The 24,865-nt window shown below is 46.2% G+C and overlaps 1 protein-coding gene across 1 annotated transcript in view; it reads right to left on the reverse strand.

Annotated features, from left to right (window-relative positions):
- The window catches only part of LOC144772152 (pepsin A-like), a 76,805-nt gene extending 53,236 nt beyond the window's left edge, over window positions 1–23,569 (reverse strand). Inside the window, exons 1-2 of the mRNA XM_078656300.1 lie at window positions 23,478–23,569; window positions 20,040–20,193 (exon numbers count right to left, since the gene is read on the reverse strand). Coding sequence (XP_078512426.1) covers window positions 20,040–20,193; window positions 23,478–23,530 — 207 coding nt within the window. The 5' untranslated portion in view covers window positions 23,531–23,569. The remainder of the gene's footprint in view (window positions 1–20,039; window positions 20,194–23,477) is intronic.
- Window positions 23,570–24,865: the final 1,296 nt, after the last annotated feature.

The raw sequence follows: 24,865 nt of genomic DNA on the forward strand, positions 1-24,865 counted from the left end.
GCAGTCGGCCAAACCCCTTTTACGTCAATTCCACTGGCTACCAGTCAGTGAAAGAATAGTCTTCAAGGTCCACTGCCTGGTATTCAAGGCTCTTACTGGTCCCTCTCCTGCTTTTCTTAAATCCCTCATCACCCCTTACTGTCCCTCTCGCACCTTGAGGTCCACCCACCTTCGGCTCTTAGTTGTCCTGTGGAAAAGTAAATTTTGCCATGTTCTGTGTCCCTACATATTCCCCATCCTATGTTGTATGTGCATGATTAATATGCATATGTATTCCCCATGATCGATTAAAGACGCAATTACAGTTGTGTCCATCTCTAGTATGCCAGTTTCCAGTTCTCGTGAAAGCTACGAGTATTAGGCCTATGTAAAGCTACGTTGCCACGTTTCCCAGTGTGCACGTTATTTCATTGAAAAGTCCCCGTTTCTAGGCCTCAAAAGGGCCCGGACACCAGATTCAGCTCCTGTCTCCTGAGCCCTTGCTGAGGAGCGATACAGCCCCCACCTGTATTCCTGACCCTTCACTTACTTCCTGCCTCACAGTGCCCGGTTCAGCCTGGCTCTGCCTCTGAGTCTGCCAAGAGTATGTTATGATTCTAGTTATCAGTCCAGCCCTCCTTCTCTGCATTCCTAAGCTACTGAATCGCATCAATAGTTTCAGTCATCGTCTAGCCTTTACGTCTCCATGTAAGAGAAATACTGTATTTATGGTCATTTAATATTCTTCAACACGCACTACATGTAGAATAATGCATGCTCCAGTCTTAGAGTCTGTTAGCCTCTCCCCTCCTGACTCTTAGTTTATATCAACATGTTCTCTAAACATTAGATACTAGATATTGTTTAGGTACATGTCGCCCTGACTCTCCAGACTTTCGTCTCTGCTCCTAGCACAGAGTTCATAGCCCCCAGCTTCTCCTAGTAACACGTCATTGTCAGTTTGCGCGCACCATTAGGTTAGAGGTCCCGGCTCCTTAGGTAGCCCCCTCCATGTTTCCGCCCCATTTATGACATATTCTGTTACGTTTACATCACATGTCTATGTATACGCCTCTTGTTACACCTACTTTCACCCTTATCTTTCGCGACTGCTATTGACCACACCCACTGCTCCGCCTATTGTATGTATTGCAATTGCAACTGTTTTAGTATATATGCTTGTGTATTGTTATTAAAGTTAGCGCGCTCATTCCCTGTCCCCCCTGCAGGGCTCTGCCATCCTATTCCTGTGCAGGTTGTCCTGTTCCTGTCCTTTATGCTGTATTAAACCTGCAAACTCCTACTACCTCGAATCTTGACTCTTATTTATTGAGCTATCTGTTATTACTATGTCCAGTAAAACCTAGATCCGGTATTATTTATTTATATACCACATAATGGCGCCCGAATAGGGACTTGCCCTTTCCCCACGCGCCGGTGAAGCCACGTATGCCCCCTGATCCTCTGCAGCCGTGACGGAACCATACCGTGCACGTGCAGATATTTCTGCTTCAAGTATCCCTCAGGCCCACGGAGGAGACGGAGGTTGCGGTCCAGCATCCAGACGAGGCGGTGGAGGAACGCGGCGAGTCCCGACCAGAGCCCAAGCCGAGAGTCCAAGGTCCGAGGTATCCGGAGGCCCACCCGTAACTGAAGTCCGAAGTTCGTCCGTCCGGCGTCGAAGCAGTCCAGTCCAGTCCGAGGCCTTCCGTTCTTGCTGCCCGGTGAGTACCGTTGCTGGGGTAGTATCTAGACAGGGTCAATCTAATTGTCTCTGGTCCGTGGGGTTTGGTGGTACACAGATCCCAAAACGAAGTGTCCACTCCGGTGGATGCGGGTCCTGACGTGTCTCTTTATGAGACCGGTAAGTTTCGTACTGTTTCAGCAGTGCATCTAGTCTCTGTTCTAGTCCGTTCTGTTCTCAAGAAGATTCATGTATTCTGTTTTCCGTATTTCAGGTAGTATTCTGTCCGAACTGTTATTTTAAATGTTCTTCATGTATTTTAATGTCGTGGTATGAGAGTGGTGTAATTATCGTGTTCATTTTGTATTGTATTGTGTCTAGATTACAGTCCAGTCATGCCGTGGTTTTCCAAACTACGTCAGTTAAGAACTAGAAAAGGTCTGTTAGAAGCAGCAGTTCCTGTCCCGCCTAGGGACAGTCCAGGTAATTTTATGTATCAGAAGCATGGCATAAGTGCCATATTATATCTAGATTTATGGGTAGAGTACACCAAACAGTTAGAAGAAAAGTATAGATGGCCCGTATCGGGTACATGGGATGCCGAGTGCATCATGCGAGTAGAAGAAGCATTATGGAAACAGAAAGCCAGACAGTCACAGAAAGATGCCATCGAGTTATGGCGCAAAGAATCTCATAAAAGAACCGAAAAAGAAATCAGGAAGTCAGAATTAAGTAGAGAATCCTTAGAAAGAGCCCACGAAAGGGAATTAATCGAGATAGGTGAACGAGTCAAAACCGAACAGTCAGACAGACAGAGAAATGCCCTTATTAAGGGTATGTATCCTCTTCTTGCCGAGGGCTTGCCAAAAGCGACCCCGGAGGCATCCAGTAATTTTCCGCCACCATTGGTTCCGACCAAGCTACGTCACAAACCGACCGCAGCTGATATTTTCATCTCGTCCTATTTGGACGACACAGTCCCAGAATATGCAAATCCTGTTCCGCCAGTCCCTGTAAATCAGGCAATTCCTGTTCCTCCAGACACCGGGGCACCCTTTGGAGTACCTGCTACGGTACCCCCGGTCCAGCCTACATTACAATTTCCCGCCACTCTGCCAGCACGAAGAGTATCAGTCGACGATTCCAGTTTAGGGGCCGCAGGAGGAGGTCCTCCTGGTACCCCGCCACCACACCAACGTTTAACGTTAGTCGAGTTACATGAATGTGCATTACAGCGTACGCCCAAATATAAGTCCGTTGCAGATATCCGACGAGCTCTCACTGAATGCCGCTATGATCCAGTCGCAGGTGATGATAGTACAGTTATATATTCCATCCGTGTAAGGCGGGTGCTCGGGTTTTTAGACAACCTACCAGATATGAAAGAAGATCTAGACAGAATATATCGTTTCATCCGTACAGGACAAGATCCAGAAAGTATTGGCGAAGCCATGTCTCAAAGAAAAGCTGAGATCCAGCTCATGTTATTAAAGTTTCTGATTAATTGTTTAATAAGGGAACAAGATTACCCGACCAAAGATCCAGCTGAAATGAGAATCCTGACAAGGTGGAGTGATAATATAGCCGAGGGTAAACACAGAACTATCAGTAGTATAGAGAGTATGTACAAGAGAATTCGTAAGGAAATAATAAAGTTACACGAACAACGTAAAGCAGCACAAGTAAGCGAGAAAGAGAATGACTCTTCTACTGAAGAGGTAGACGACGAGAATCCCGCCAGAATAGCGTATGTAGGAAAATCTAGATTTCCAGACCGCCATTTACGCCTAGAACACAAGTCAGTTTTTCATCATCCAGCACCAGAACAAGGTTCTCTAGAACAAGTATTTCAAGCTACCGATCATATTCTGAAATCACGAATCGGTTATAGCGAGTTAAGTACTATGCATGAACAAGAACTAGCCCGATCAGCAGTCCGATGGATTACTGATTCTACCACTTTTCCAGACGAAATAGTGGCACAAATGTTTCTGAAACTGCCCCCAGCCGAGCAACGACTGGTGGGTATGTATATGATTCAGCACCTCATCACATTGTATGAGGGTCAACATTCTGATCCAGGTCCGTTACATGATGTCCTGAACGAGTTACTACAGTATAAATGGAAAGGTTTAGGTACCGATTTAATTAGTGTCATTCTAGAACAGCGCCACAAATATAGTATGTTCTTGAACCCGCATTTTGTTCATGTCTCACCCCCAGAGAGTAAACCGTTTTACATAGACAGACAGAATCCGTTACGAGAAGTACACCCAGTCAGGACAACAGATGGTGAAATGCAACGAGTGTTTGTTTACACTCCGATTACAAAGATGGAACTCTTAGAGATGAAGAAATTAATTCCTTGTCACGACAAAGATCCAGCAGGGTTCCACCGAGAATTAAAAGACATGCTCCGTATGGGAGAATACACGTATCCAGATATTATTAAAATGTTAAAGGTCCTGTTGCCCGCAGGGGTATACGAGAAACTCAAGGAAAAAGATTGGGAGGTGGGAGAGAAAAAGATCGATTGGACAGTTCTAGAAGCTGAAGATAAGATACGAGTACCAGGTACCGGTCTTGGAGAGAAATGTAAAGAATTACCTGAATTGTTAATACAAGTTTTGCCCAGATTGTTAGCCACTAAAAAGGAAGACTGGGATGCAATCTCAGCCTGTAAACAGAAACAAGACGAAGACACTAGTGATTTTTATTCTAGATTTGAGAAATGCTTTATTATAAACAGTGGCTTGAAGACGAGTAGCGAGTCGTACCCTCATCTTTTTGTTACTAAATTAGTCGAGAATTCAAGTCCACAAGTTAAGAATCGAGTTTTGAAAGTCGAAAGTACATGGCAAGCTAGTACCCCGTCCCAGATGTTACAGATGCTCCAGTACCACCAGAATAGAATCAGAGAAGAGCAAGAACACGAGAGAAAACGTATGAAAGACACAAAAATGAAAGTACTAGTTGCACAATCTGTTCCTCAAGACAGTCAGAAGAGGGGTCCGATTCAAGCCAGTCATTCTGCAGCTCCCGTTAAAGGGACATGCAATTATTGTAAACAGCCAGGTCATTTTATAAACGAGTGTGCAGTTCTGAAACACAATATAGCTACTGGTAAGACTAAAGAAAGACCACGTCCGCCTAGACAAGAACAAGTTTCACAGACTTCTCAGCCACAGAATGCACAACAGACAGTTACAGCACTGCAGCCTATTGCTGCAACACAGCATGTTACACAGCAGATGTATCAGTATGCACAGTCCGAGTATCCAGAGTATCAACCGTACTCATGAAACAGCCTAGAGAGGGAGGTAGGCTTGCCTCTCATCGAGATTCCTGTAGATCAAGAAGGTCCCTATGTTCATAGTCAAGTACTAGGGAAAGACAGAAAGTTTCTGATTGATACAGGGGCAAGTAGGACCACCATCAGTCACGCCGAAGTTCCAGGGGCTCCGCTCTCAGGCTCTAGAAATGTTTCCCTTGGATTTTCAGGAAAGCCTATTGTAAACGAGATATCTAAGCCAGTTACTCTAGAAGTAGGTCCATTGTCCCGCACTACTGATCTATTACTTACGAAGTCATGTCCAGAAAATGTGTTAGGCATTAAGACACTGAAAGAATTAGGTGCAGTTATTTGCTGCTCCCCAGAGGGAATACGATTGTTTTTACATGACTTCAAGGGTCACTATGTATTACGAGATTTTGATCCAAGATTGTCTAATGTTCCGCAGCATCTATGGGCGCAAGGTCCAACTGATGTTGGCTTCATGCAAATCACACCCCATCGTGTGACTCTCAAACCAGGTGTAGTCCTGCCACGAATCAGACAATACAGATTGCCACCTGAGGCTGTAGCAGCCTTATCCAAAATTATTGACGAGCTCATCGCTCAAGGAGTAGTTGTAGAAACTGACTCCAATGTATGTAATTCTCCGATCATTCCAGTCATGAAACGTACTGATCCAAATGCACCCCCAGTATATCGATTAGTGATTGACCTACGAGAACTCAATAAATGTATTATTCCCCAGTACCCAGTTGTTCCAGATATTTCTTCCCTATTGACAGCCATTGATTCCGAAGCAACATATTTCACAGTCATAGACCTCAAGAACGCGTTTTTTAGTGTCCCCATTCATCCAGACAGCCAGTTTCTTTTCGGATTTTGTTTAAATGGAAGGAGCTATATGTTCACACGAGCTCCTCAAGGTTTCACAGAAAGTCCTAGTATTTACAGTCAAGCACTTAAGAGACAACTAGACAATATTCACATGCCAACAGACACTGCCCTGCTCCAGTATGTCGATGATCTACTGATTACAGCCCGTTCTGAACGTGCTTGCGAGCGAGCATCACTTACAGTCTTGTATTTCCTTGCCGAGATGGGGCACAAGGTGTCCCCTTCAAAGCTTCAATTCTGTGTCCAGCAAGTGATCTACTTAGGCCACTTACTGTCCAAGTGGGGTAGGCAGTTGACACCAGACCGTATCCAGTTAATAGCAAGTCTTCCTCAGCCCAAGACCCAGAAGGAGGTACGTGCTTTTATCGGCCTTACTTCTTATTGTAGACAATGGATTCCTCAGTATGCATTTCTAGCTAAACCACTGATACAGTTAACGACACAGGAGGCAGCCCTATCGACTGTCCTCCCTTGGACATCTGAACATACACTTAGTTTCAATGAGTTAAAGAAAGCTTTATGCCAAGCTCCAGTTCTAGCTACACCGAACTACAGTAAGCCTTTTACACTTTTCGTCACAGAACGTGAAGGTACAGCATTATCTGTTCTCACACAAGATCAAGCAGGACAATACAAGCCCTGTGCTTATTTTTCGAGCACATTAGATCCTGTAGCCCAGGCTCTGCCTGCGTGCCTCAAGTCAGTTGCAGCCACAGCACTAGCTATCAGACAAAGTGATTCCATAGTATTAGGACATTCCTTGACAGTACAAGTTCCACACTCCGTGGAAGTTCTTTTAAACCGAACACAAACTCAGCACTTGACAATTGCACGTTTAACAGGTTATGAATTGACACTGTTCCAGCCACACATAGAAATCAGACGCTGCAACGTTCTAAATCCTGCTACACTGTTACCATCAGTTAATTCAAATCCTGCCACACACGACTGTGTGGAAGTAGTTAATATTATGACTAAGCCAAGACAAGATCTGACAGATATTCCATTACCAGATCCCGACCTGACACTTTATGTGGATGGTTCATGTATGAGAACAAGTACAGGAGAACTAGTAGCCGCGTATGCAGTGACTACTGACACTGAAGTTATTGAAACACACCGTATTGACATCCTGTCTGCCCAAGCAGCAGAGCTAGTTGCTCTGACACAAGCCTGCATACACGCCAAGAACCTGAAAGTTAATGTTTATACAGATTCACGCTACGCATTCGGAGTTGTACACGACTTCGGAGTGCTCTGGCAGGAGAGAGGTTTCATGACTTCTCATGGAACCAAGATTCAGCATGGTCTCCTTATTCAGGCTCTGTTAGATGCCATACATTTACCGACATCCATTGCCATCATGAAGTGCAAAGCACATACGAAAGTTACTGACATTATTTCTCAAGGTAATGATCTAGCAGATCGCACAGCCAAGCTTACAGCACAGACTCCAGACATGTCAGTTAATCCAACACAGACATATACTCCAGATCCGACTACATGCTTGACAGTTAAGGACCCTACTCAAGATGTCATAGATATCCAGTTACATGCTACTCCCGATGAAATCAAGAAATGGTCCGAACAAGGAGGGGTCCAGACAGATCAGGGATGGGTAACGAAGGGTAAAGCCACATGGTTTCTCCCCGACTCTATGGTTCAAGTCATTATCAATACCGCACATAGTCCAGCACATTTAGGAGAAAAAGCCATGTTAGACAGTATCCAGAACATTTGGTTCAACAAGCATTTACGAGCTGCAGCCAAGCAGAAAGTCCGTACCTGTATGATATGTTGCCAGTTCAATCCAGGTAAAAGTGTCCCGGTGGAACAAGGTGGATTCCAGCCCCCTGACCACCCTTTTGAAGTCCTCCAAATGGATTATATTCAGATGGAGCGATGTCGAGGTTTCAAGTATGTCCTTGTAGTTGTATGCGCTTTGTCCAGGTGGACAGAGGCATATCCAGTCCCAGATTACACAGCCGCGACCACTGCCAAGCAGTTGGTTCGTGAGTTCTTCCCCCGTTGTGGACCCCCTAGGGTCGTATATTCTGATAACGGCCAGCCATTCTCATCTGAGCTTATGAAACACATTTCCCTGTTGTTAGGGTACCAGTGGAAGTTCCATTGTGTACGCCATCCAGAAGCAGCCGGTCTCGTAGAGAGACATAACCAGACCCTGAAAATCCGTATTGCTAAGATTTGTAAAGAAAAAGGTGTAGACTGGCTAGTAGCTCTGCCAGTCGCTTTGTTTTACATGCGCATGGTCGCACACTCCAGATCAGGTCTGTCCCCGTACGAGGTCGTATTCGGCCGCCCCCCTAACATGTGGGGTACACCTAGACCCCGAAGTATTACCGATGTTTCAAGTAATATGCTGACAGATTACCTAGCTTCCTTGATGTCTGCCCTACACTCTTGTCGTTCACAGGTTGCCGCCGCATTTCCAGACAATACCGAGGTGGCACCGCATGAAATCGTTCCCGGATGCATGGTCCTTGTGAGGAACTTTGATCGTTCAAGTCCGCTGGAGCCTCGCTGGAAAGAGCCACGACAGGTCCTCTTGGCCACCCGTACTGCCGTCAAGCTGGAAGGCAGGAAGGGCTGGGTCCACCTGTCTCATGTGAAAAATTTTTATGGTTTAAAGACTGTGTCCAAGAACATTCCTGAAGATTTGAAAGACTGCCAAAGTACTGTTCTTAAGGACTGTCCCGCAAAAGACAATGATACTGAACCCTCCCTGTTAGAGAAAACTCCGCAACAGGAGTATAAGCTAAAATTAAGGTCTAGTAAAATAAGTCAGCCAGTTTGATTGTCTAAGTCCTCCCCTAGGTGAAACGGTTAGACCGGTTTCTGACATGTATAAAATAGACCCCCATAGTGAGAGAGTTAGTCAAAACTCAATCCGATGTATCGTTTTTCTAAGTTTCATATTGTTTTTCAGCCTTATGACTACCTGCACAGGTTATGCATTTTATTTGTGTTTTCCAGTTTCTCATGTAAATAAGTCTTCTAATGCTACAGTAGAGCACACGTTTAGTGATCTGCCTTCTCATGAACTATCTTACCGTCTTGCTATGCGTAATAATTCCTTTATCCGCATGTTACATTATTCACACCAGACCAGCAATGCCACTAATTGTTGGGTGTGTGGTCGACTCCCCCCTTTCCAGACACCGAAGGGAGTTCTGCCACTCTTTCCTTATCCATTTTCCCATAATGGTTCGTGTGGAGCATGGTCCACGTTAACGTCATCCTCAACAGATATGTCTTTTCTTAACAATACATGTTTTCCAGACAAGCAAGGTCTTCCCCACAGAACAGGGTTAGATCTAGAAAATGAAGTTTATAATTTAGGTAATTATTCTTCGAATTTCATGGTCCTGAATGTTCAGTCTGATACTACTCCAGACTTACCTGCTATGTCAGTACTACCAGTTAAAGGCGAATTATGTGTCAGAAAGAATGGTTCCGTACATGTAGGACATAGTGATTGTACTACTATTGTCAAGTATAGTGACAGTAGGAAACCTATTTTTAAAGCTTCACGTCATTCTTATTTTGTTTGTGGTCAGACCGCATATGTCCGTCTGCCCCTCGATTGGGAGGGAACCTGTTACATTGCATTCCTACTGCCACCAGTTTTTCTAGCCCCACCTGACTATCATAGGAATTCCCACCTAGTACATACTAGACACAAGAGAGACCTCCCGATTGTCGATTATACTGAAACTGCTCTAGAACAATACATAGATATCAATAAAGGTGTCTTCCCTTATTTAGGTACTGTCGTGAATAGTAAACTGATACGTAGATTAACCAGAACTCTTGAAGCAGTAGTGATTGAGACTACTTCTGCTCTAAGTAACTTAACCGAAGAACAATCCTTTATGAGAATTGTCATGCTCCAGAATCGTCTCGTCCTTGACGTCATACTGGCCGATAGGGGCGGGGCATGTAGAGTCATCGGATCTAGTTGCTGCATTTTCATTCCAAATAACGCGCCGTCTGTTTATTCAGCTATAACCAGACTCCATAAAATTGCCCATATGTTACACCAAGATCCAGGCACCTGGACATGGTCCGGTTGGTTCTGGAATATAATTTCCGCCTGGGGATGGAAAGTCCTGTCTTTTCTAGGTATTGCAGTAGCAATCATATTCAGTTGCTGCCTCTGTATACAATGTGGCCCTGCGATTTGTGGCATTTGTGCTACCTCTTGTATTCCTAGTCCCAAGTCCCGTTCTAAATCCAGTTCCAAGAAAATTCGAGACGAGCAAATGATACTGTATGAAATGATAGATGGTATCATGAATATTGATGTTTCCTGATGGAAACGTAGTGACAAGGAGGGAATGTGGAAAAGTAAATTTTGCCATGTTCTGTGTCCCTACGTGTTCCCCATCCTATGTTGTATGTGCATGATTAATATGCATATGTATTCCCCATGATCGATTAAAGACGCAATTACAGTTGTGTCCATCTCTAGTATGCCAGTTTCCAGTTCTCGTGAAAGCTACGAGTATTAGGCCTATGTAAAGCTACGTTGCCACGTTTCCCAGTGTGCACGTTATTTCATTGAAAAGTCCCCGTTTCTAGGCCTCAAAAGGGCCCGGACACCAGATTCAGCTCCTGTCTCCTGAGCCCTTGCTGAGGAGCGATACAGCCCCCACCTGTATTCCTGACCCTTCACTTACTTCCTGCCTCACAGTGCCCGGTTCAGCCTGGCTCTGCCTCTGAGTCTGCCAAGAGTATGTTATGATTCTAGTTATCAGTCCAGCCCTCCTTCTCTGCATTCCTAAGCTACTGAATCGCATCAATAGTTTCAGTCATCGTCTAGCCTTTACGTCTCCATGTAAGAGAAATACTGTATTTATGGTCATTTAATATTCTTCAACACGCACTACATGTAGAATAATGCATGCTCCAGTCTTAGAGTCTGTTAGCCTCTCCCCTCCTGACTCTTAGTTTATATCAACATGTTCTCTAAACATTAGATACTAGATATTGTTTAGGTACATGTCGCCCTGACTCTCCAGACTTTCGTCTCTGCTCCTAGCACAGAGTTCATAGCCCCCAGCTTCTCCTAGTAACACGTCATTGTCAGTTTGCGCGCACCATTAGGTTAGAGGTCCCGGCTCCTTAGGTAGCCCCCTCCATGTTTCCGCCCCATTTATGACATATTCTGTTACGTTTACATCACATGTCTATGTATACGCCTCTTGTTACACCTACTTTCACCCTTATCTTTCGCGACTGCTATTGACCACACCCACTGCTCCGCCTATTGTATGTATTGCAATTGCAACTGTTTTAGTATATATGCTTGTGTATTGTTATTAAAGTTAGCGCGCTCATTCCCTGTCCCCCCTGCAGGGCTCTGCCATCCTATTCCTGTGCAGGTTGTCCTGTTCCTGTCCTTTATGCTGTATTAAACCTGCAAACTCCTACTACCTCGAATCTTGACTCTTATTTATTGAGCTATCTGTTATTACTATGTCCAGTAAAACCTAGATCCGGTATTATTTATTTATATACCACAGTCCCCCGCTTCAAACTCACCAGATCTGGGGGTCGCAGTTTCTCTTGTCTGGCTCCTAAGCTCTGGAACTCCCTCCCACTTTCACTTAAGTCCTCCTGTTCCCTTCTTTCTTTCAGGAAATCCCTAAAAACACTACTCTTTTCCCATCTGCATTAATTCTTCTTCTTCAACCTTAGGATCCGATTAGCGCCAGGAAACTTACGGTGACAGTGCGCTCAAGAAATACTATATAACATAACATAACATAACATAACGTAGGGCCACATGCACCAAAGTGAGGAATTGCGATTCCTAATTTTCGATTTTTAAGGACTCACAATTGATATGCATGTAGGAATCGCAAACAAAAATTGTGATTCCAGCACATTCTTTAATTGCAACTCGCAAATTGCGAATCAAATATAGGGAATAGCTTCCCATTCATTCCTATGGGCCTAGATACCCATAAGAATAAATGGGAATTGCATGTTCATCAAATAGGTACTTCTAAATTGCTTATGAAATTTCAAGGGTGCAAGGGTGCCAAAAGGACACCCTGATGCACCCCTGAAATTGCCATGTGATCACATGTTTCGCGCACACACATTTCCCAAGGGCATGTGTGTGTGTAACATGGAACCTTGAAAATTGACCTTCAGTGCATTTTTCAAAGTTTTCGCAAATTACCATCAACTTCAAACTGATGGTAATGAGCGGCTCCTAATTGCGAAATCGCAATTTAAAATTGCATGATGCATCGCATTTAGGGAATCTCAATTTGCGATTCCCTAAATGCATTTGCCATTTAGGTAATCGCAAACTTTGCGATTACTTAAATTGCTAATTTGCATTTGGGTTTATGCATCCCAAATGCAAAAACACTGGTCGCAAAGGGGCAGATTCTGTGAAACTGCCCCTTTGCGATCGGTATTTATAATGATGCATGTGCCCCTTTGTTCTAAAACTTGTAAATAGGCTCAATGAGATTTCCTTCTATCTTTAAGTAAAGTCACAACATTCTGAGGTTCAAAACATCCCCCATCATTATTCACATAATTCTGGCAAATAGTGCATTTTCAGCAGATGCCCATATGCCTCATATTCTGCGACGGACAATACGCAGTTGTAAGGTCAGCGCAAACAGGTATTAGTGCATCAAACTGCTTCTTCTCAGAGATGCTGTTCTTTTCCTGGCGGAGGCACTCTGTACCTGCCTGCACCCCCAGAGAGTGACCAATGCCAGGGCGTTTACTAACGTCCCAAAGGCTCAGGTTGCTGTTCTCTTTGGAACATCTCTGTCCAGCTCTGAACCCCAACCTAATATTGCAAGATGTAGCATTGAGGCAAGTGACGTATCCACAGATCTGAGTCTGTCATTTAGAATGTGCTCTTTCCAACCAAAGGCTATTATATTTTGCTTATTTTCAAATTCTTGTAAAGAAAAAAGGTGGGAACAGTGGCCAGGGTTTTTAATTTTAACGTCAGTCGTGCTGAACTGTAAGTAGAGGTGATGTCATTACTCAGGCTTACATTATGTTTTAATACATCTTTGAGTAATAGCCCCATCACAAAGAGAATTATACTCAATACAGATTTTCGAAGGATCGCTAGGGAGGGTTACTGCAGAGAAGAGCAGTGGCGGCTCCTCTGCAATGGCGGAGGAGGGTAGCCCAACTGTCTGGCGCAGAGCCAGCAAATGAAAGATAAAACAATGCTCAAGCATGGTTTTATTTTTTGTTTGCTAGCTTGTGCATGGAGGGGCGGGGCATGGGAGTGTGAAGGAGGAGTTCTTCAACACTCCCAAAGTGCTCATTTGTGTGTGGGCAGCTGTCTCAGGCCAACAAAAACAAACATGCGCACTTAGGTTTCTCCAGCATGGATTCATTCAGCAGCCGGGCTGGAGAAATCCCCACATACTCCCTGGTGTGAGCAAGACATCTTTTCAGCCTGCTCAGACCAAACCCTGTGCAGCGCTGCACCTCAAGGATTGGCTCGGATTCTGTCCCAGGGGCTGCTGGGATCCAGGAAAAGGCCTGCAGGAGCGACGACGAAGGTGGCCCGTGGCGTCGGATAACTTTTAAAAATGTATTAGTAACCCATCATCCCCTCCTGCCCTCCCACAGAGCGCTGCCTTCCCGCCCTACCACCCTTTATGAGTGGCAGCCACTATTGGAAAAGAGACACATGAAGGAAGGACACAAATGTAAAGTGTGCATACAAATTGAGGCAGAGGGGTCACTCCTTACAAAAACAGCAACTAACATTAATACACGGGGCCTATTTATGAAACTGTTTGCATCGCTCTGGCACCATGTAACGTGGTGGAAGAGCGAAGCAAATTTTAAGACAGATTTTTAAAGGCATGTGTGGCTCTGAGTGGCTCGAAACATCTGGAGTAATGCAACACAGCGCAAATCGCTGCATTGAATTACTTTGCCTCGGGGAGGCGTTCCATGAGTGTTGCGCTTGTCCCCATGCTTCCGTGGATTTCAAGAACTTGTAAACCTTGGGATGTGCCAACGTCTCAAATCTTTCCAGGGGAGCCATGACAAGGAGAAACATATCTATTGCTCCTTGTTTCTCCCTCTTTCTATGCAGGCTGCATTCTGCAGCACACATTGAAAAGGGAATATGCCTCCAAGGATTGTTTTTAAGAAGGAAAGGGTCCCTTCCAGCCCAAAAACAATCCTGCATTGCCACCAGGCTGCCAAAAGGGTTCAAGCACAATGGATAGGACAGGAATGTGCAGCATTGTCTTAAATATGGCACATTCCTCCCCTCTCCGACACTGCTGAAAGGTCAATTGCTGTCATTCACTGCATGACATTCCCATAAATGAGCCCCAAAATCTTTGTATGGTGTGTACTGAAGCCGTAAGACACCACCGACCGCCTATGACAGCATGGTATGCTCTTTGAGAAAATAACATACCATGCACACACTCTTCCTTAAAGTCTATTTCACAGTTTGGTGCCAATGCAAGACATGATAAGTAAAGAGGAGGAGAGAACTTAAACAATGCTACCCATAAGAAAGAGGAACTACCACATTCTTAGAATGCAACATGTCAACATGGAAGCAGCGCTCCCAAACAGGGACTCTGTAAAAGGAGATTCTGGTGACTGGACAGTGCTGTGTGCCCACACCTGATGGAACACATGAGCAGTGCTGTGTGCCCACACCTGGTGGACCACATGAGCAGTGCTATGCAACCACACTTTGTGAAAAACATGAACTGTGCTCTGTGCCCACGCCTGGTGCAACTCATGAACAGTGCTGTGCGCCCATACCTTCTGGAACTCATAAGCAGTGGTGCGTGCCCACAACTGTGGGAACACATGAGCAGTGCTTTGTGCCCACACCTGGTAGAACTCATGAACAGTGCCGTGCACCCACACCTTCTGGAACTCATAAGCAGTGCTGCATGCCCACACCTGCTGGAACACATGAGCAGTGTTGTGTGCTCACACCTGGTGGACCACATGAGCAGTGTTGTGTGCTCACACATGGTGAAACAACTGAGCAATGCTGCTTCCCCACACCTGGTGGAACACATGAGCAGTGCTGTGTGCCCAAACCTGGTGGAACTCATGACCAGTGTTTGGTGGCCACACCTGGTGGAACACAAAAGCAGTGCTGCTTCCCCACGCCTGATGGAACACATGAGCAGTGCGGTATGACCACACCTGGTGGAACTCATGAGCAGTGCTGTGTGCCCACACCTGGTGGACCACATGAGCAGTGCTGTGTGCCCACACCTGGAGGACCACATGAGCAGTGCCATGTGCGCACGCCTGGTGGAACTCATGAGCAGTGCCTTCTGCCCACATTTGTGGAACTCATGAGTGTTACTGTGTGCCCACTCCTGGTGGAACACATGAGCAGTGGTGTGCACCCACAGTTGATGGATACATATTAGCAATGATGTGTGCACACTCCTGGGGGAATAAATGAGCAGTGCTGTGTGCACACACCTGGGGGAACACATAAGCAGTGCTGTGTTGCCTCACCTGCACCCACTCCTAGTGGAGCACATGAGTAGTGCTGTGTGCACACACCTGGTAGAACACATGAGCAGTGCTGTGTGCACACACCTGGTGGAACACACCAGCAGTGCTGAGTGCCCTCACCTGTGCCCACACCCGGTGGAACACATGAGCAGTGCTGTGTGCCCACACCTGGTGGACCACATGAGCAGTGCTGTGTGCCCACACCTGGTGGACCACATGAGCAGTGCCATGTGCGCACGCCTGGTGGAACTCATGAGCAGTGCCTTCTGCCCACATTTGTGGAACTCATGAGTGTTACTGTGTGCCCACTCCTGGTGGAACACATGAGCAGTGCTGTGCACCCACAGTTGATGGATACATATTAGCAATGATGTGTGCACACTCCTGGGGGAACAAATGAGCAGTGCTGTGTGCCCACACCTGGAGGAACACATAAGCAGTGCTGTGTTGCCTCACCTGCACCCACTCCTAGTGGAGCACATGAGTAGTGCTGTGTGCACACACCTGGTGGAACACATGAGCAGTGCTGTGTGCACACACCTGGTGGAACACACAAGCAGTGCCGAGTGCCCTCACCTGTGCCCACACCTGGTGGAACACATGAGCAGTGATGTGTGCCCACACCTGGTGGACCACATGAGCAGTGCTGTGTGCCCACACCTGGTGGACCACATGAGCAGTGCCATGTTCGCACGCCTGGTGGAACTCATGAGTAGTGCCTTCTGCCCACATTTGTGGAACTCATAAGTGTTACTGTGTGCCCACTCCTGGTGGAACACATTAGCAGTGCTGTGCACCCACAGTTGATGGATACATATTAGCAATGATGTGTGCACAATCCTTGGGGAACAAATGAGCAGTGCTGTGTGCACACACATGGGGGAACACATAAGCAGTGCTGTGTTGCCTCACCTGCACCCACTCCTAGTGGAGCACATGAGTAGTGCTGTGTGCACACACCTGGTAGAACACATGAGCAGTGCTGTGTGCACACACCTGGAGGAACACACAAGCAGTGCTGTGTGCCCTCACCTGTGCCCACACCCAGTGGAACACATGAGCAGTGCTCCGTGCACACACCTTGGTTGCACACATGAGCAGTGCTGTGCACCCTCCTCTGCCCAACACCTGGTGGAACTCATGAGCAGTGCTGTGTGCCCACACCTTGTGGAACACATGAGCAGTTCTGCTTCCCCACTCCTGGGGGAACACATGATCAGTGCTGTGTTCCCAAACCTGGTGGAACTCATGAGTAGTGCGTGGTGCCCACACTTGGTGAAACACATGAGCAGTGCTTTATGCACACACCTGGTTGCACACATGAGCAGTGCTGTGCGCCCTCATCTGCACCAACACCCGGTGGAACTCATGAGCAGTGCTGTGTGCCCACACCTTGTGGAACACATGAGCAGTGCTGATTCCCCACACCTGATGGAACACATAAGCAGTGCTGTGTGCCCATACCTGGTGGAACTCATGAGCAGTGCTGGGTGCCCACACCTGGTGGACCACATGAACAGTGCCATGCATGCACTCCTGGTGGAACTCATGAGCAGTGCTGTGCACCCACAGTTGATGGATACATATTAGCAATGATGTGTGCACACTCCTGGGGGAACAAATGAGCAGTGCTGTGTGCACACACCTGGAGGAACACATAAGCAGTGCTGTGTTGCCTCACCTGCATCCACTCCTAGTGGAGCACATGAGTAGTGCTGTGTGCACACACCTGGTGGAACACATGAGCAGTGCTGTGTGCACACACCTGGTGGAACACACGAGCAGTGCTGAGTGCCCTCACCTGTGCCCACACCCGGTGGAACACATGAGCAGTGATGTGTGCCCACACCTGGTGGACCACATGAGCAGTGCTGTGTGCCCACACCTGGTGGACCACATGAGCAGTGCCATGTGCGCACGCCTGGTGGAACTCATGAGTAGTGCCTTCTGCCCACATTTGTGGAACTCATGAGTGTTACTGTGTGCCCACTCCTGGTGGAACACATTAGCAGTGCTGTGCACCCACAGTTGATGGATACATATTAGCAATGATGTGTGCACAATCCTTGGGGAACAAATGAGCAGTGCTGTGTGCACACACATGGGGGAACACATAAGCAGTGCTGTGTTGCCTCACCTGCACCCACTCCTACTGGAGCACATGAGTAGTGCTGTGTGCACACACCTGGTAGAACACATGAGCTGTGCTGTGTGCACACACCTGGAGGAACACACAAGCAGTGCTGTGTGCCCTCACCTGTGCCCACACCCAGTGGAACACATGAGCAGTGCTCTGTGCACACACCTTGGTTGCACACATGAGCAGTGCTGTGCACCCTCCTCTGCCCAACACCTGGTGGAACTCATGAGCAGTGCTGTGTGCCCACACCTTGTGGAACACATGAGCAGTTCTGCTTCCCCACTCCTGGGGGAACACATGATCAGTGCTGTGTTCCCAAACCTGGTGGAACTCATGAGTAGTGCCTGGTGCCCACACTTGGTGAAACACATGAGCAGTGCTCTATGCACACACCTGGTTGCACACATGAGCAGTGCTGTGCGCCCTCATCTGCACCAACACCTGGTGGAACTCATGAGCAGTGCTGTGTGCCCACACCTTGTGGAACACATGAGCAGTGCTGATTCCCCACACCTGATGGAACACATGAGCAGTGCTGTGTGCCCATACCTGGTGGAACTCATGAGCAGTGCTGGGTGCCCACACCTGGTGGACCACATGAACAGTGCCATGCATGCACTCCTGGTGGAACTCATGAGCAGTGCTGTGTGCCCACATTAGGTGGAACACATGGCCAATCTGTGTACCCACTCCTGGCGGAACTCATGAGCATTGTTGTGCGCCCACACCTAGTGGAACTCATGAGCAGTGCTCTGTGCCCACAACTGGTGGGTACACATTAGCAGTGCTATGTTCCCTCGCCATATAGAACACATGAGTATTGCTGTCTACCCACACCTGGTGGAACACATGAGCAGTGCCTTGCACCCACACCTGTTTTAATACGTGAACAGTGCTGTGTGCCCACACCTGGTGGAACACATGATCAGTGCCATGTGCCCACACCTGATGGAACACATGAGCAGTGCTGTGTGCCCAAACCTGGTGGAACTCATGAGTAGTGCTGGGCGCCCACACCTGGTGGGCCACATGAACGGTGCCATGCATGCACTCCTGGTGGAACTCATGAGCAGTGCTGTGTGCCCACATTTGGTGGAACTCATGAGCAGTGCTCTGTGCCCACAACTGGTGGACACACATTAGCAGTGCTATGTTCCCTCACCTTATAGAACACATAAGTATTGCTGTCTTCCCACACCTGGTGGAACACATGAGCAGTGCTTTGCACCCACACCTGGTTGAACACGTGAACAGTGGTGTGTGCCCACACCTGGTGGAACACATGAGCAGTGCCATGTGCCGACACCTGGTGGAACATATGAGCAGTACTTTGCACCCACACCTGTTGGAACACATGAGTAGTGCTGTGCACCCTCAAATGCTTTCACTCCTGGTGGAACACAAGAGCAGTGCTGTGCTGTGTGCCCACACCTGTTGGAGCAAATGAGCAGTGATGTGTGCATAAACCTGGTGGAACACATGAAAGTGCTGTGCGCACACACCTGGTGGAACACATGAGCAGTGCTCTGCATCCCTCACCTGCGTCCACACCTGTTGGAACATATGAGCAGTGTTGTGCAAGCACACTTGGCTGAACAAAAGAGCAGTGCTGTTTGCCTTCATCTTCGCCCACAACTGGTGAAACACATGAGCAGTGCTGTGCGTACACCAGGAGGAACACATGAGCAGTGCTGTGCACACACAGCTTATGAAACACCTAGAACGCTGTTCTTCATCTGAGAGCTGTGCCAGTGGCTCATCGTGGCAGCAACCCACAACTATCCGATCAAGTTGTTTCATACCACCCAAGCTTCAGGCTACAAGGCATGCTACACTGTTTTATATTTTCACCTCTACATTAGGATGGACATGCTGCCTTTTGCTCTCCCCATTCCTGTGGGTCCCTACTGACTTTGACTGCACCCAAATTCCAAGCAGACTTTGTCTTGCATCATATATAGTCTGTTAAGCACTTTTTAGCCGCTTTGCTCTTCTGTCTGCAAGAACACCAGACAGGTACCCTACATTCATGGAAGTACAGAGTGTTATGATCCAAAAGTGTTCTAAATGATCACTGAACAGCCACACATGGAGTTAATGTCACTTTTCATGCAGATGTATTATAAGTGTAGCCTGCACCTTCATTGGCCACCTACCACACATACACACGCACACACACAAAAACACACCACCCCAGCACACACTCACCCCCAGCACACACTCACCCCCACCACACACAGGCCCACCCCCACCACCACACACTCATCTGCTCCTTCTGATCATCTTTACCGCCTCCTATAAACACAAGGGTGCAATGGACAGACAAGTAAATCACCTCTACCCTCATCTCTTTCCCAACGTTCTGAGACCGCTCTGTGCCTTTAATTGTGTATGGGAAGACACTACAGTTCATAGGGTCCACAAGAAAAAGATGCATGCATGCAATCATTGCAGGTTTCAGACAGCCCTTATAAGGAAGGGTTTTTATGGCTGAAATTGTCTATTTTACTCACATCCAAATAATTCCACATTGACTCATAGGTGACTACAGCGTCCTCGGTCTGTGAGAATTTACTGGCCACTTCTTCGTACGTCTTCAAGTAATCCCTCAGCTTTCCCTCTTCCCTCAGATGATCCCGGAGGGATTTCCCTTTCGTCAGAGAGATCCTGAAGGAAAGGAATATACAGTAAGAGAAGACAGAGAGGGTGGGAGCATCACACGCACTCAAGGATTCCCTTTAAGAAGTGATGGGCCTATATAGGTCTAAGGATCTCTCCTGATAACAGGGTCATTTTCCATCAAGGTTTTCAAGTGACTTCAGATAGGTCTAAACAGTGAGGCTTAGGTTCATGATGGTGCCACTTGGAACCACGAGGTGGAAAAAAACATGTCATTGAGAAATACCCAAAGAATGTTTGATGCAGTGTATGGGCCACCCAAAGCAACCTCCTAAGATCAGATCAGCAGTGCAGGGGTACAGGGGCTATGGACACACAAAGCACCTTCCCCTGCCCTGATCAACAGTGCGGGGGTGCAGGGGTCATGGGCCACAACGCACCTTACTCAGCAAAGATCTGCAGGGGTGCAGGGGTCATGGGCCACACATAGCACCTTCCTCTGCTCAGATCAGCTGTGCAGGGGTGCAGAGGTGATGGACACACAAAGCACCTTCCTCTGCTCAGATCAGCAGTGCAGGGGTACAGGGGCGATAGACACACAAGGCACCTTCCTCTGCTCAGATCAGCAGTGCTGGAGTTCAGGGGTCATGGGCCACACATAGCACCTTCCTCTGCTCAGATCAGCAGTGCTGGAGTTCAGGGGTCATGGGTCACACAAAGCACCTTCCTCAGATCAGATCAACTGTACAGGGGTACAGGGGTTATGGACACACAAAGCACCTTCCTCTGGTCTGATCAGCAGTGCAGGGGTACAGGGGTTATGGACACACAAAGCACCTTCCTCTGGTCTGATCAGCAGTGCAGGGGTACAGGGGTTATGGACACACAAAGCACCTTACTCAGCTCAGATCAGCTGTACAGGGATACAGGGGTCATGGGCCACAAAGCACCTTACACAGCTCAGTTCAGCAGTGCAGGGGTGCAGGGGTCATGGCCACACAAAGTACCTTCCTCAGCTCAGATCAGCAGTGCAGGGTTGCAGGGGTGATGGACACACAAAGCACCTTCCTCTTCTCAGATCAGCAGTGCAGGGGTGCAGGGGTCATGGGCCACAAAGCAGCTTCCTCAGCTCAGATCAGCAGTGCAGGGGTACAGGGGTCATGGGCCACAACGCACCTTACTCAGCTTGGATCAGCAGGGGTGCAAGGGTCATGGGCCACAAAGCACCTTCCTCTGCTCTGATCAGCAGTGCAGGGGTGCAGGGGTCATGGCCACACAAAGCAGCTTCCTCAACTCAGATCAGCAGTGCAGGGGTACAAGGGTTATGGACTCACAAAGCACCTTCCTCTTCTCAGATCAGCAGTGCAGGGGTGCAGGGGTTATGGACACACAAAGCACCTTCCTCAGCTCAGATCAGCTGTACAGGGGTGCAAGGGTTATGGACACACAAAGCACCTTCCTCTGCTCTGATCAGCAGTGCAGGGGTGCAGTGGTTATGGACACACAAAATACCTTCCTCAGCTCAGATCAGCAGTGCAGCCGTGCAGGGGTGCAGGGGTCATGAGCAACAGAAAGCACCTTCCTCTGCTCTGATCAGCAGTGCAGAGGTCATTTTCGAAATATTGTGTCACAGAAATGTGATGAAAGTAGGATTGTATCCAAAGTTTGACTTTTACAGGGTTTTGTGGGTAGTAATGTGGAGGGTTCACTTGACATTGCACTCCTCTAGGAATCCAGTTTTCAGAAATGTCATGAGCAAGTAGGTTTTTCTGGCTGTTGGTCTAAAACAGGCCCAACTACCACAGCTACACACATCACTCGAATAAGTCAATTTGCAAGGCAAACAATTTTGGGGCTTATTTACAAGTCCCTTGTGCCACCAGTGCAACACTTTTAGGCGGTGCAAGGGACTTGTAAATAAAACCTTGATGTCTCCACATTGCTTTTTCATCCTCTTCAAGTTGTAGGTGATAGGTCCAGCCACACAAGTGAGTACTGCTTTTATCAGGACAAGTGTGGGAATATATCATAGTAAAACTTTTCTTTTTATCAATTTAATTTTGTCAGATCTTGACCTCTAAATGCAAGTTAGTGTGTATTAAAGAACACATTTTGGAAAAGGCTGTCTAAATCACTTGATAGTATGGGTAACCCCAAATTCAGAGCTGTACAAATAAGCACTATTCCCAAACTCACTACTTAGGGTTCATTTCAGAAATGCAAAGGTTTCATTCATGTACTTTTTGCATTCATTATTTTTGCGACATGACTTGCTGCCTGACAAGTACACAAGACGTATCACTATACACTGTAGCTCAGCCGTCAAGTCTGGGTATCAAGTGTTTTTGCAACAAACAACACTTTATATCCCTGCACTGCTTTGAGGTTGTGCTATTTTGTGAAACATAAACCTGACACAAAATATAGTGTTGGATTTATAATTCAACACAAATTGTGATTTGCTTTGGATAATAATCAAAAGTAATGCAAAGCTGCACAATTCTTTTCTTTGAATTAGTGTGAGTAAAGGTGGCATGAAATGGGTGGTGCATGGGCTTTGCCATGCAACCAGTTATGGGTGTTGACATACATCCCTATGGACAAAGCATTGTAGACAGAGATTTGTGCCAATATATACATGTTTTCACATATCTTTGTTTTTTCCACTTTACATTTGTGCTGTAAGGGACCTCCTTTTCAAATCTATGCTTACCACAACACATGCACCTTTGCACTATGGTGCAAGGGTGTCTGTATCTGCACATGGCAGCTAAAAGTGCCCCTGGGCCTGGCAAAGGCAGAGCAGCACCACCTCTTAGTAGATATGGAACAGCTCTGCTCTCTTATGTTCATGCAATGCAGCCCAGGAACTTTACTTGCTATGCCACGTTGCATGATTTTTAGTAAATCTGAGCCCTGGAGTGTATAATACAAAAGACTAACTATGCCACGTATTCTTCCAAGTATGATCAATCATCATATGACTGCAGTTAAAATGAAAATAGTAGCACCTGCACCTCACTCTGATTAGAAGTTGCAAAAGAACTGTCCAGCATTGCTATAGAGAAAGTAAAGTATCTCATGTATACAACATAAGTGTTCTCAGCCTACATATTTCATGGAAATCTGATCAGCAATACAGAAATGTCACAGCACAGCCATGGCCAAACTCCCTTTTAATGTGCCCTTAGTAGCACAACCTCTGAGGGCCCCCTCTATGTCAGTCCTTCAGTCTTTGTGACACAGTTGTCAGTCTGTGCTTTAGGACTGAATGCCTCAATCTTTCTCCTGCAGAACCCTCTGCTAAAATAAGCTTTTTGGTAACTACTCACCTGACCACACACTCAGAGAGGGCCACCAGCCCCAGGAGCAGCAGCCACTTCATGGTGCTCACTTCTGTCCAAAGTATCAGAATGAATCTAAGACTCAGGCTTTCAGCTGTGAAGAGCAGAGTCAAGAGGGTCCCTAATATACTGCTGTGGGTGCCCCTCACACAACCTTCACAGCCTGATAAGAAGGTTTGAGTGAGATATGAGATACAAATCTTCTCAAATGCCCAGATAAGAGACCATTTTCAACACTTCTAATCTCTGTAACTTTAAGTAATGTTAGTGACGCAAGCACACTTTTGTCAGTAGCAGAGGTCAGATAAAGATTAGGAAGAATGTGAACCTACTTTCAAGGGCAGGCTAATCTATCAATACATAAATGCACATTTCCTATGGAATATGTTTATATTATATGACATTGTCAGAACTAAGGCACCTTGAACACTATTATAAGGAACTACTTAGAAACTTACAATGATGTAGGTGACTAATTTGGGATCAATGACAACATCTATGAAGACAATATAGATTCACAAAAAATCTGAAAAAAATATATTATTTGTAAAACTCTTGCTATCCTATACTTAATTACCAATAACACATATATCAATGAATAACATTTAGCAGCTACAAATCTCCATTTCTACTAATATTGAAAGCACATATATCCTAAAAAAAAATATTCTTACCTATAAATGAATATTTAAAACATCTCAAATATCGATACACACAATATTGTCTACACTAATACCACAAAAAATAAAGACAATATTACAAAATGATATAGTAAGGATATTCTATTAACACAACACATACAGTTAAATTCTGCATAAATCAATACTTCATCTAATTTCATTATTTAAATTAAACAATAAAATAATCTATAAATATGTATAAAAAATTACTTCAATACATTTCAAATCACCAAATATTTAGAAAACAAAAATGCTTTCAGCAATTAATGTAATATAAAACATAAACATTATTAAATAGAATTAAACAAAGAATGCATCCAAAATAGCACAAGAACACAGAAATATTAATCAGCCTTCACCATATACTTTATTTCTTTATTTTGACATACATTTGTCATAAAAGATCAGCAGTTTCACAATACAATACAATAAAACGATTAAAAGATTAAAAGCAGATAAAACCAATCCTTAACACTATCTAGATTTCGTACATAGCAATTAGTCCCACAACCTGAGCTGTGATTAAGGGCCAGCCCCAAGTTTGTTAGGTAGGTGGGCCCCTTAGTCCCAACTTATAAGGTAGCCGCCAGCGGCCTTCTAATGTTCCACATTGCTGCCAGGAACTTGGAAACGGCGAAGACCACAGCAGGTGAAGGATCCAACTTCAAGATTCTGTAGGCATGCGAACAGTGGATT

This window comes from Lissotriton helveticus, chromosome 8 (genome assembly GCF_964261635.1).
Source record: "Lissotriton helveticus chromosome 8, aLisHel1.1, whole genome shotgun sequence".
Lineage (NCBI taxonomy): Eukaryota > Metazoa > Chordata > Amphibia > Caudata > Salamandridae > Lissotriton > Lissotriton helveticus.